At 40.2% G+C, this 14,263-nt stretch overlaps 1 protein-coding gene across 2 annotated transcripts in view; it reads right to left on the bottom strand.

Annotated features, from left to right (window-relative positions):
- ELP1 (elongator acetyltransferase complex subunit 1) overlaps positions 1–14,263 on the bottom strand; it is a 133,067-nt gene that overhangs the window by 44,968 nt on the left and 73,836 nt on the right. For both annotated transcript variants that reach the window (XM_040325453.1, XM_040325461.1), the window contains exon 19: positions 11,172–11,287. In XM_040325453.1, the coding sequence (XP_040181387.1) occupies positions 11,172–11,287 (116 nt within the window). The remainder of the gene's footprint in view (positions 1–11,171; positions 11,288–14,263) is intronic.

The following is a 14,263-nucleotide window of genomic DNA, read 5'->3' as shown; positions in this document are numbered from 1 at the left end:
TGGAACAAAATTCCCTCTAATAGAGGATGGATCGGAAACACAGCATTGCTTTGAGGCGCCCTCAGTGAGCCCAAAGCTGAAACCGTCGATACCTGGAGATCTGGTACTGGCAAGTTGAATGTCCTATGGACCAAGTCCGACAATCCTTGAATCCACCAGCTCTCCCTCAGGGAGACTGCCCCAGACTCCTCTGTATCCGGGTCTTCGATCCCTGAACCTACTTGGTCCGTGTCCAAGAGGTCGTCCAATTCCCCTGAGGAAAGGACCTCCTCTTCTGAGGGTCCGCGCTCGGGCGACGGAGATCTATTCCGCTTACTGCCCCGCATAGCTGCGGATATCATTTTTCCCATGCTTTTCTGCATCTCTTTTAAAGAGGTGAGTAATACCTCCTCCGTGACCATCTTAGGGTTGGACTGACCCGCGTCAGCTCCAGCCCCAGATCCCGATGGCCCCAAGGCTCCCTGTAGGGAAAACAGCGGCATACCATGGTACAATACCGAGGTACACCTGCTACCTATTGGTATTTGGAACTATAAAAGTTAATTGTCCAAACACCTGTTTGGGGGATAAAAAAAAATGCTTCCTCTCCCCTAGATGACTTTTTTTTTTTTTTTTTTTTTTTTTTTTTTTTTTTCGTTTTTGTTTCAAATCCAGGAAAGAAAAAACATTCTGTCCCCCTGAGTAGTATTGCAAAGAAAAACTATGAGATGGAAAAGAAACAGCCTATTTCTAGGCTTGACAAAACAGTCCTCTGAAGACTGCAATATCCTTTCTGGCCACTGTGTGTCCTCGGCGCCCCGTGCTGCCGCTCTGGTCTTTCTCCTCAGTTCCAAAGTATTGATGGAACAAACAAGGAAGGGCCGCCCCTTCCTTTAAGCCACTGACCCGCCCTTCCCCCCCAGCAACCTCAAACAGGAAATGCCCCTCCCGACAGGGGGAGGGGGGGGGGATTTTGGGAGGAAGGGACCTCTCTGTTCCAGCAAACTGCAACCTGCAGCCTGGAACCATGAGGAGGTCAGCGTTTTGCCTGCTTGCAGGCTCTGAGGAGGAAGACTGAATGGAGCATCGCCTGGAGGCCTGCAGGTAAGCAAAGCTCTCTGACACACACATATATTTTTATATAACACAGGCCCCACTCAATGCTTTTCCAACACTACAAGGGAGGTCACATCTTATGGGGAATAATACATAGAGAGCCATCCTATCTTTATGATATGTGACTAGTTTGCCAGATGCAGTGCATAACTTTAGGCATGTCCCCTGTGACCCCCCAGAAAAAAACCTGCTAAGAACCAAGTTCCGCAAGTTTTCCCCTCACTTACCTGCTCCATGCCGCAGGACTTTGCCAAGCAAGAGGCCCAATCTTCCCCCATCTCCGTGGGGATGTCTAGACCTTCAGGCCCTGGGTTCCTATGAAGGATCCACTGTCCTGGGCCCATATAGCACCCTGGCAACAGAAAACTTTAGGTACCCAAAGGTTTCTAAGTTCTGGGCCCAGGGTCCAGCTCTCTAAAAAGAAAAGCATTATGGGCTATACCCCAAGGGTTTGGGGTCCGGTTACTGACCACTTTAGCGCTGAGGCTTTTTTGGACAGAACCGGTAGCTCACCTAATCCCAAGGATGCGGAGGCAAGCTAAACCATGACTAACACCTAAGACACTGGCGTAAAAACTGAGGTACTCCTCCTATGGGAGGGGGTTATATAGGGAGGGGCATTTCCTGTTTGAGATTGCCAGTGTCTACACCTGAAGGTACTCCATATAACCCATATAGTAATGAATGCCGCTCTGTGTCCCGTGATGTACGATAAAGAAAAGACAGAACAGGCGCCACTTAGAAAAACTGTAAACTTTTAATGATCAGATAGCATCAAAGCACTCACATAGTGGTTTACTGTGTACAGGCATCAAGTAGGGGTCCAGTGGACAGTCAATGTCTCCGCCTCTGTGGTGAAGTCCCTGCAGTAGTTACTGCTCTCTGTTCCAAGGATGCACACGTCCTGTGTGCTGTGTGGAGAGGCGCAGCAGCCTGGTCAAACACCGAGGATTTCCGGGTATGGCGTGCTGTGATCGGATCAGATGGAGGGCTGGAGCGCACTCTGGGACGCAACGGCGTGAGGAAGGGCTGACGTCACAGGGACCAGCATGCAACGCGTTTCGGTGCATGCGCCGTGGATACTGGGAGATCACAGCGCGCACCTTCAAGCTTAGTTGTAAAGGCTGTTAGAAGCCTATTTATGTATGCCTGTGTGGTGTTGCCACCTAGTGGGAACAGAATGTAAGTAATCTCAACGAATGAGGCACTTTACACACTGAGAATGGCACATGTTTTAAAAGGTGAACAAAAATTACTATGGCATGCACTCGGATACTAAAACAGAAGACATAATAAATACATTAAAAAACCCATATTGAATATTAAAAGGCAAGTTGCTAGATATAAAATATTAATACTAAAAAAGAAAAAGAAATTCGGAATATACTGAGTTATTGTACTGCTTGTTACAAATAATATATGTAAATGTAAAGGAGGAATGTATATAATGGATATATATATATATATATATATATATATATATATATATATATATATATATATATATATATATATATATATATATATATATATATATGAGAGAGAGAGAGAGAGAGATATATATATATATATATATATATCTCTTATAAATAAGACAAAGGAATCGAATAGAATTATATGTAAATGAAGAGATGGGTATGTATATAGATAGCAGGCCATGGGATATCAAAGAACTATAGTGTAAAAAATGGATCGTAAGGAACTAATTATATTGTAACTTATAGTATAGTGTATATTTCCAACTCTTCATTGATTCCTCCAGGTTTGAGAGTATCCAGGGAATATATCCAGTATGTTTCTCTCTCACGGAGTCGAGGGAACCTTTCGGCTTCTGAGAATTTGTTTGAAATTTGCTCGATGACCCAAACTTTTAGGCCGTCTGTAGATTTGCTATGACATTCGGCAAAATGCCGGGGTACACTGTGCTTATCTTTTCCTCCTTCTATTTTTCTTCTATGTTCACCAAAGCGTTGGCGTAGTGGTCGCATGGTACGGCCCACATAAAGGAGCTGGCATGGACAGATTAGGGCATATACAACAAAGTCGGAGCCACAATTATAAAAATCACTACTCCTGTATGTTTTTCCTCTTGTAAAGGAACACGTTTTACATGCAGTTCTTTTGCACTGAAACATTCCTTTCAACGATATCACGGGAACAAAATTTGAGGATAATGGAATTCTTAGCTTACTGGGTGCTATTTGGTTTTTCAGGTTAGTGGCTCGTCTATAGGTAGTTCTTGGGACAGAGGGTAAAATGGGTTTAAGATGAGGATCTTCTAGAAGAATCGGCCAATGTTTTATGAGAATTCCTTAAAAATTTTTGAAATCGGTGTGGAACTTTGTTATGAACCGCGTGGATTGGTCAAAAGGCTTTTTTGGAGATATTATATTGTTCCTTGGTTCAAGATAATGTTGGAATGCTTCATTGACCAAAGAAGCAGGATAATCTTTGTCAAAGAGTTTTTGCTTGAGAATCTCACTCCGTTTGATGTAGTCATTCTTTTGTGTACAGTTCCGCCTTAGAACTGGCCCCCCTTTTTATTTATTTATTTTTTTCTTTGGGATTTTGGGGCTACAACTGTATTCATTTTTCCAACGTTGCTGTACGGGAATATATTCTGTCAGAGAGGTACATAAGGGAATGTACTTCAAGAAATTATACAATATGATATGACATGATACGACATGATATGATAAAGAATGATATATAGCCCAAACAGCCCATAGGTAAACATGGATTGAGAGCCGGATAACTGAAATAAGAGGTCCCTCGTTGTCTCTCTCTCTCTGATCTATCTTTTTTTAAGGTGACAATATGGGGGAGAAATAGAGAGAGGGACACTCATCAATGGGAGATATGGTGGTGTAGACCCCCCACCCCCTTTTCTTTTCTTTTTTTTTTCTTTTTTTTTCTCTTTCTTTTTTCGCCCTGGGAGGGAGGGGGGGGGTTATAATTTTTGAACTCCATCATGCCCCCACTCTTTCTCTCACCTAGATCCGGGTAGCCGGTGGGAGGAGCCTAATACAAGAGGATGCAATGGGGGAACGTGGGTGGGGGGGTAAGGGGGGGGGCACAAAAAGAAACAATAACAATTTTGTTCGGGGGGGGGGGGGGGGATATATTTGAAGGGGGGAAAAGAGGAAAAGAGAATAATGGCCAGGGCCAAAGGCTATAAAGGTTATACAAGTTATAATGTTATATAAGGTATATGCTACATATGTTAGGTACTAGATAAAGCAGATGTATATGTTAGAAGGGTATTGGTCTTTTTTTTTTTGGCCTTAGCTTCTGATATTAGAGAGAAGATGAGAGCCATGGGGAGACCCGGAGCTGGAGGCTCTCCCTCGTATTACTGTTCTCTATATATATTTTTTTTTCTCTCTCTTTTTGGAAGTACAACTTTAGAAGTGGGATTTTTGTATCCCTACTTTTTTTTTTGTACTAAATCATAAGGGAGAAGGGGATATGGGAACATATTAGGAGGCCATTTATGGTACACGCCCTCAAACATAGGTTGATGCTCAAATACCGTTTAAACGGTGAGTGTTTTCACTTTTATTAGCAGGATAGCTAATAGTAGTAAAGGAGATTATCTCCTTTTTCTTTTTTCCCTTTTTTTTCCTTTTTCCTCTCCCCCATGCCTACATTCTCAATAAATACGGGAACGAGGACAAGGTAAAATAAGATGGAGAAAGTAAATATAATATCAATAAATGCGAAGGGGTTGAATATACCCCAAAAAAGGAGGGTCCTCCTAGATGACCTTCAAAGATCAGGAATTGATGTGGCGTATATACAGGAAACACATTTTAGAGAGGATAAAATTCCAATCCTAAAGAACAGGATATACCCAATAGCATACCATGCGACAAATCAAGAGGCAAAGTCAAGGGGGGTGTCTATCCTAATAGCAGAGAGAACTCAATGGACATATGTAGATTCAAAGAGAGATCCGAAAGGGAGATACCTTTTTGTGAAGGGCAAAATAGGAGGAACAGTGGTAACACTGGCCACTGTGTATGTTCCAAATGAACACCAAGAATTATTTTTAGACAAAACAATTAAACGCCTATTAGAGTTTACAGAAGGACATCTGATTCTGGGAGGGGACCTGAATATTCCGCTAGATCCCAAAGAGGATACCTCATCGGGAAAATCATCTATATCTTTTGGCGTGAGAAACCGCATCACGCAAACTTTGTACAAAAATCAACTGATTGACATATGGAGGCTGATGCATAACAAAGAAAAAGACTATACGTTCTACTCCGCCCCACATAAAATATACTCTCGTATAGATCTTTTCCTTATTCCGCATGCCCAATTACACTTTGTACAATCAACCAAAATAGGATCCATTACCTGGTCGGATCATGCTCCGATCTTTATGGTATATGAATTAAAAGATTTAAGACAGAACAGAACAAATCAGTGGAGACTAAACGAGAGTTTGCTCCAAGATAACGAGGTCCTAGAAGAAGTAGTTAAAGAGTTGAAGTTTTATTTTAATACCAATGACACTCCAGAGTGCGACCCCGGAATTATCTGGGAAGCACATAAGGTAGTAATTAGAGGTGTATTAATTAAACACGGAGCTAGGATCAAGAGGAAACGCACTGAAAAATTAAACAGGCTATTGAAAGAGTTAGCTATCTTGGAGGGCAAACACAAGCAAACATGCTCATCACACGTAGAGAAAGAGCTGGTTAGTAAAAGAACTGAAATTACAGACATTCTATACTATAAAGTAAGAGCGGCAATGCAGAGATGCAAAAAGTTTGAATATGAGTCAGGAGATAAATGTGGGAAAAGATTGGCTAGACTTTTACGTGAACAGAAACTGAGTAATTATATCCCACATATCAACCCACCTAAGAAACCGAAGGTCACAAAACCAAAGGATATAGCGAGGGAATTTCAAGAATACTATCACTCTCTTTATAACATACAGAGCAAGCCCCTGACTAGCGAGCAAATTGACCAGTATCTAATAGAATCAGCAATACCAAGACTATCAGAAGCAGATAGACAGAAGCTAGATGACGCTATAACCGTGGAGGAAGTTAAATTAGCAGTGAATACAATGAAAATGGGAAAAGCTCCCGGACCTGACGGTTTTACAGGTCAATACTATAAAATTGTATTTCCCTCAATATCAGAATATATGGTTAAATTATTTAATGCCCTAGGGACGTCGGCCAGTTTAGCCAAAGATACTTTGCTAGCGTATATTTCGTTGATACCAAAAGAGGGGAAAGACCTAGCTATTTGTGGGAGTTACCGACCAATCTCGCTATTAAATTCGGACGTGAAGATCTTGGCTAAGGTTTTAGCAAATAGGATACAACAATATATCCCAGATTTAGTACATCTGGACCAGGTGGGATTTGTTTCTACTAGGGAGGCACGTGATAATACAACTAAGGCTATTAACCTGGTGCAGATAGTGAATACAACACAGACGCAATGCATACTTTTGAACACAGACGCAGAGAAGGCCTTTGACAGGGGGAACTGGAGTTTTATGTGGGCAGTCCTAAAACACGGAGGCTTTGGGAACAACATAATAAAGTGGATATCTTCCATGTATTCAGGTTTAACAGCTCAGGTACGGGCTAATGGAATACTGTCAGAGCCTTTCCGGATTTCAAACGGGACAAGACAGGGATGCCCTCTATCCCCACTCCTCTTCGCCCTGTCATTAGAGCCTTTTCTGTGCACGTTACGTTCAAACTCAAATATCTCAGGTATACAAATAGGGAAGAACCATTGTAAAATTACAGCCTATGCAGATGATATGTTGTTCACCCTTGTAAACCCGCTGATCTCAATCCCGGAATTAATGAAGGAATTTGAGAGATACGGAGTTCTATCGAACCTACGTATCAACTTTAACAAATCAGAAGCGATGGGAGTAAATGCCCCGCATACAGTGAGAACATATCTTAAACAAAAATTTAAGTTTAAATGGACAGATAGAGCACTGACATACCTAGGTATACAATTAGCTAGAAAGGTGGATAAGATCTTTGAGTTGAATTTCCCGCCTTTATTGCAAAAAGTGAAGATCTTACTGTATAAGTGGAATCAGGGCTTCCATAGCTGGCTGGGTCGATGCAATATTATTAAGATGAACATACTCCCGAAAATGCTCTATTTGTTACAAACACTCCCAATACATATACCAGCAAAGTATCTTAAACAATGTCAGAGAGTGATTTTTGAGTTTATATGGGCACATAAAAACCCCAGGATACAAAGGAAACAATTAATGTGTACTAAGCAGCAGGGAGGACACGGAGTCCCAGATATACGGAAATACTATTACGCAGCACATTTGAATAGGTTACTAGATTGGAATAGACACTCAGAAACGAAGTTATGGGTACAAATTGAACAGGCACAATATAAAATACCCATTGAAAGAGCACCATGGTGGTTTGCCTCGTCGCCGAAAGAAATGAATAAAAACCCGATAGTGGGTAATACGGTGAGAATTTGCGCAACAGTATTACCCATGATGGGTATTGACCTTAGGACCTCCCCACTATACCCGGTGATAGGTAATCCCCTCTTCCCATTGGGATATGAAGACGGAGCATTCCGGCATCTAAGGATCAGAGGATGCACACAAGTAGCAAGGTATATCCAAATGGGGAGATGGGTAACAATAGAGGAACCGATGGAAACAGAAAAGATATTTCGTCTAAAATTCTGGAGCGCACTTCAGATGGTTCACTTCCTGAATACCCTGCCGAATCCTGAGAACTTCGAAAGACCCCTCAGGAGATTTGAGATAATGTGTAACGAACAAGGAACATTAGCACATACTCTCTCAATAAGTTATGAGTTACTAACGCAATCAGGAGTCCACCTTCCGAAGTGCGTTCAAGACTGGGAAAGGGAATTAGAGAAGCCATTTAGTCTGGAACAGCGTCAATGCATATATAGGCGAACACACGAGACATCAATCTGCGTGAGAATACAAGAGACAAATTATAAGATCTTTACGAGATGGTATAGGACACCAGAAAGACTAAATAACATTTTCTCAGAGGTAACGGATAAATGCTGGAGGTGCCAGGAAAGCAAAGGAACGATGTTACATATATTTTGGGACTGCCCAAGGTTGAGGAGTTTTTGGTTAGAGATTAAAAGAGCTCTTCAGCTCTGTTCAAAATATGAGATTCCTGAGGATCCAGAATTCTACCTTCTACATTTAAATCAAATATCAGAAAAAGACTACAGGGAAACAATTATACGCCACCTCTTAGATGCTGCAAAGGCATGTATAACAAAGATGTGGAAGTCATCAAGCCCACCAACAGTGGAGATGTGGATTGGTAGAGTTAAGGAAATAAGCAAATTAGAAGAGCTAGTCCTGACAGCACAATATCAAAAAGGAAAATACTTAAGAACGTGGATACCCTGGAAGACCTATACGGACTCCAGAGGAGAGGCTTAAGGAGGGTCGGGTCGAACGTTATAGAAGAAGATCGAGAACGTTAAAGTGGTATGTGTATAGCTATTTGGGAAAATACAGAATTGTAGAGAGGGGTTGGGGGCGAGGAAACTTGACTTTTGATTTTCGACCCTTTTTTCCTTTTAATTATTTTTTTTTTTTTTCTCCTTTTTTTTGTTTTGTTGTTGTTTTGTTTTTGTTCTGTGTGTTAGTGTTTTGTGTTGGTTTTGTTTTTCTTGGATGCCCCTCCCGGGAATCTGGGGGGGGGGGGGAGAAAGATATGAATGAAAGAGATATATGCCTGACTTTGACCAAAAGGTAATAGGGGATGCATAATGATAGATAGGATTGTGATTGTCGGGTTATATTATTGTTTTTGTATTGTATTATTTTGCCTTATAATAAAAAGAGTTAAAAAAAAAAAAAAAAAAGAACTGGCCTCTCTGAATATTGTTGGTCCATTTTTTATAGTGACAGCTGTTATAGTGAAGGAGGGAGTTACCAGCAGTGGGTTTAACGTGTTTTTTTGCCTCAATGTTCCCATTGAGATGGTTAAGATCCAAGTCCAAGAAAGTGAAGAAAAATAGGAGGAAAAGATAAGCACAGTGTACCCCGGTATTTTGCCGAATGTCATAGCAAATCTACAGATGGCCTGAAAGTTTGGGTCATCGAGCAAATTTCAAACAAATTCTCAGAAGCCGAAAGGTTCCATCGACTCTGTGAGAGAGAAACATACTGGATATATTCCCTGGATACTCTCAAACCTGGAGGAATCAATAAAGAGTTGGAAATATCCACAATACTATAAGTTACAATATAATAAGTTACAATATAATTAGTTCCTTACGATCCATTTTTTACAATATAGTTCTTTGATATCATATGGCCTGCTATCTATATACATACCCATCTCTTCATTTACATATAATTCTATTCGATTCCTTTGTCTTATTTATAAGATATACACACACACACACACACACACACACACACATACATACATACATACATACATACATACATACATACATACATACATACATACATACATACATACATACATACATACATACATATATATATATATATATATATATATATATATATATATATATATATATATATATATTTTTTTATATATATATTTTAATATATATTTTTTTTAATTTTAAATTTTTTTTTTAATATCCATCCACTATGTACATAAAGGGTCTTACCTTTATCTGGATACACATATACATATGTATACACATGTGTATTCCTACTACCAAAAAAACATGAGCTTCTTCCCCCTTCCCCTCCTTAATATACATTCCTCCTTTACATTTACATATATTATTTGTAACAAGCAGTGCAATAACTCAGTATATTTCGAATTTCTTTTTATACTTTAGTATTAATAATTTTATATTTAGCAACTTGCCTTTTAATATTCTATATGGGTTTTTTAATGTATTTCTTATGTCTTCCGTTTTAGTATCCGAGTGCATGCCATAGTAATTTTTGTTTACCTTTTAAAACATGTGCCATTCTCAGTGTAAAGTGCCTCATTCGTTGAGATTACTTACACTCTGTTCCCACTAGGTGGCAACACCACACAGGCATACATAAATAGGCTTCTAACAGCCTTTACAACTAAGCTTGAAGAAGGTGCGCGCTGTGATCTCCCAGTATCCACAGTGCATGCACCGAAACGCGTTGCATTCTAGTCCCTGTGACGTCAGCCCTTCCTCACGCCGTTGCGTCCCAGAGTGCGCTCCAGCCCTCCATCTGATCCGATCACCGCACGCCATACCCGGAAATCCTCTGTTTGACCAGGCTGCTGCGCCTCTCCACACAGCACGTGTGCATCCTTGGAACAGAGAGCAGTAACTACTGCAGGGACTTCACCACAGAGGCGGAGACATTGACTGTCCACTGGACCCCTACTTGATGCCTGTACACAGTAAACCACTATGTGAGTGCTTTGATGCTATCTGATCATTAAAAGTTTACAGTTTAAGTGGCGCCTGTTCTGTCTTTTTCTCTCTTGTCGGTTAAAAATCCACGCATGCTCAGACTAAATTAGGGGACGGGAGCGCTCGTTCTGGTAAAACTAGCGTTCGTTATGGAGATAGCACATTCATCACGCTGTAACAGACAGAAAAGCGCGAATCGTCTTTTACTAACACAAAATCAGCCCCAAGGGTGGCGCCATTGGATTTGAACTTTCCCTTTATAGTGCCGTCGTATGTGGTTTACGTGACCGCGTTCTGACACAATCGTTTTTTTAACTGATGGTGTGTAGGTATGACTGATCATCAGTCAGCTTCATCGGATAACTGATGGAAAAATCCATCAGACCGTTTTCATCGAATGGACCGATCGTGTGTACAGGGCATTAGAAGCTTTGTAAGGAATAGATTTCCCCTTGCATCATTTTGGCTTTTAAAGATACACTTTAAGAAAAATAAATGACATCACACTACATACACAGATAAACCAACATTGAATACTTCAACATAATTTGACTAATATTTTAACTACACTAGAAGTGCAAATAAAGTTACTACTATATAAAATTAGTTAACACAATTTGTTGTAGGACTTTTAAAATAAAATTCAGAATAACCTGTAAAATGACTTTGGTATCCTGTGGAACTACTGTAACAAGTCGAGATCCTCTTTCCATTTTTCGAATGGTCTCATCATTTAAGCTGGATGTGTTGCCCAGAACTGCTTCCAGCTCTGTGCAATAAAATAGACATAAGAAAACGTGTTGTTATTGCTTCAAAATAAAAAAAAAACATTTAATGCATCTGTACAACACTATATTTTCATCTTAGAATTTGATCAAAAACTGAAAAATTTGAAAAATTGTACATGACCATACAGCCCTGGTGTCCAACACCCAGCCCGCCAGCACATTGCATGCAGCACGTGGCAAAGCCTGACACGTTGGATATTAACTTAAGCCTTCTAGATTTACAAAGTTGACCACCACTGCTATTCAGCCACCATCTTAAAAGAAAACATTTAACAGCCAACTACATCAAAAGTAAACAACATTTGCTAAATGTTGACATGATAAAGCATGCACAGCCTGAATTCTTCTGTACTTGATCAAGTGGACCTAGCGCCAGGTAGTATACATACAACGTAAAATAAAGTAGGTAATACGTTTGTCTGCAACTATGCACACAGAGCTTTTCCTGGTGATACCATCATGTTCATTTCTGGCCTGATGGTGCCTTCTTTGTTTGGGCATCATCCAGGATCACAATAGACTAAGAATTTGCCCCCGAGATGACAATTCCGTAAATCCTGATAACTGCACAGTAGCCTTTAGATGCTTTGTATACATATAAAGGTGTATCTTGCTCAGGAAACTATAATGTTACAACAGTCCCAATAAGTGATGGGAACAAATGAGTGAGGAAATTATTCCTCTTGCACACTCATGAGACTGAAATAATTTTCCATAATTTTAGCTCTTAGTCTGGACAAAAATCACTGGCCTACAGCTCACCAACTGTTTTTATGTATAAAAAAGGCTCTGTAGGATCAATCCTCTTTGTATGTTAGTTATGGTGCCTTCAGGGAGTGCCCTAGGAGTCGGACATTGGTTGCCATTTCAAGTACGTTTTGTGTTGTTGTTTTGTTAGGCCGTATTGTGTTTAAGACTGGGTATGCCCAATATGCTTTGTTGTGTATACCTTTTAAAACCCAATAAAAAAAGAAAAAATTTACAATTTGATATAGAATATATAGATATAGATAGATAGGATAGATAGATCTAATAATAATAAAAAAAACGTTACAGCTTTTTTGGGAAAATTATTCTGTTGCTGTAAATTTAACCTATCGGGAACCTTGTTTTTTTATGAAGACTTGTAAATCAAGACCTTCCACAACTCATTGGGGGAAAAAAAAATACATCCATTGAGTAAAAAAAAAAAAAAAAAAATTAGAAAGGAGGTATAGTTTACACTACCAGCATACACACATTATTTTATTACACAGTCTTTAATATAATCATACACTAATTAACCATATTCTTGGGGTGCCGACGTACTGGTTAGAACAAATTCCCCCCATGCTGGTTCACGCCATTATATTTAAAAAGTAACCCAAAGATACCTTTTACAGTGCCATTCACTTCAAAGAGGGGAGAAACTATATTCATAGATTAATGTGTATGTAATCTGAGAGTAGAGTGAAGAGTAAAGTATTTTTATGCAGACTACGTGACCTGGGATGCCTGGGCTGTGAGCTTTGTAAAATAGTTTATTAATTGTGGGAAAAATTTGACCATTTTCTTCCTTAAAATAATAATGTAATTTGGTAGTGCAATACTTATTTACATAAAGTTTTTACTTTAAAAAGGAGTCCTCCAAATACTATTCTTTGATAGTTCCAGAAATCAAGTGCATTGGGATGGAAAATCTGTGTTTTACAAATACTCTTTTGAAAACAGCTAGTGTTACAATAGCTATGCAACAAGCATTCATTGTAGGAGAGTTAGGTGTCACAGGTTCTATGCTCAGTATACACATAATGGTCTCCAAACTGTGGGCTTTTGCTTGCCTTTATCTGGCCCTTGGGGCACTATTCCCTCCATTAATATGAGGCATTATTTCTTCCATTGACACCAAATATGAAACACTAACCACCCCCCCCCCCCCCACACTGACACCAACAATGCGGTACTACCCCCCACACTGAAACCAACAATGGGGTACTAACTCCCCACTGAAACCAATAAATGGGGTAATACCCCCCCCCACTGAAACCAACAATGGAGTACTACCCCCCCTCACTGAAACCAATGAATGGGGTACTACCCCCCCCCCCCCCCCCCCCCACACACACACTGAAAACAACAATGGGGTACTATCCCTCCCACACTGAAACTAACAATTGGTATTACACCCCCCCCCCCCCCCCCACACACACACTAGCACCAACAATGGGGTACTATTCCTCCGACTAATACCAGAGATGGGGAACTAATTCTCCCACTGACACCAATGATGGAGCACTATTCTCCCAAAGACACCAATGAAAGTATTTTTTTTTTTTTTTTTTTAACTCCCACTGACCACCAGGCCTATGGCATTGCTTACTTCCTTTAATGCCAGGACATTTTCTACTCCCACTGGCCACAGTCCAGTTCTCCTAAAGTTTGGACCTTGGCCACTACAGCTAGACAGAGCTTAACCCCCACTATTCCAAAATACCCTAAGAACTTCATAATTGCAAAATACATGACAATGCCCATATCTCTTAACTGCCTATGAGGTCGATTATCTTTATCAAGCCTATATGTGGTCTTCAGGAAAAGCTACAAATCATCTTCTGGCACTAGAATAGCTTCTTTTAAACTATTCTCTAAAATGATACACAAAATCCAGTATATCAGTTCCTCAGAATCATGCATGCAATCATGTATGGCCTATTTATGGTCTAAAAAAATAAAAAATAAAAATAATGGGGCAAATCCACAAAAACGTAGCCTAACTTAACTTTTACCATTTAAGTTACACTGGCGGAAAATTTCTACCTAAGTGCCCGATCCACAAAGCACTTACCTAGAAATTTTTGGCCGTGTAACTTAAATGTCTCCGGCGCAAGGCGGTCCTCTTCTGCAGGGGGCGATGACAATTTAAATGAGGCGCGCTCCCGCGCCGGCCGTACTGCGCATGCTCGCGACGTCATTTTCCC

Source organism: Rana temporaria, chromosome 1, assembly GCF_905171775.1.
Source record: "Rana temporaria chromosome 1, aRanTem1.1, whole genome shotgun sequence".
In the NCBI taxonomy this organism is placed as follows: domain Eukaryota; kingdom Metazoa; phylum Chordata; class Amphibia; order Anura; family Ranidae; genus Rana; species Rana temporaria.
This window is presented reverse-complemented; position numbering and strand designations above follow the sequence as displayed.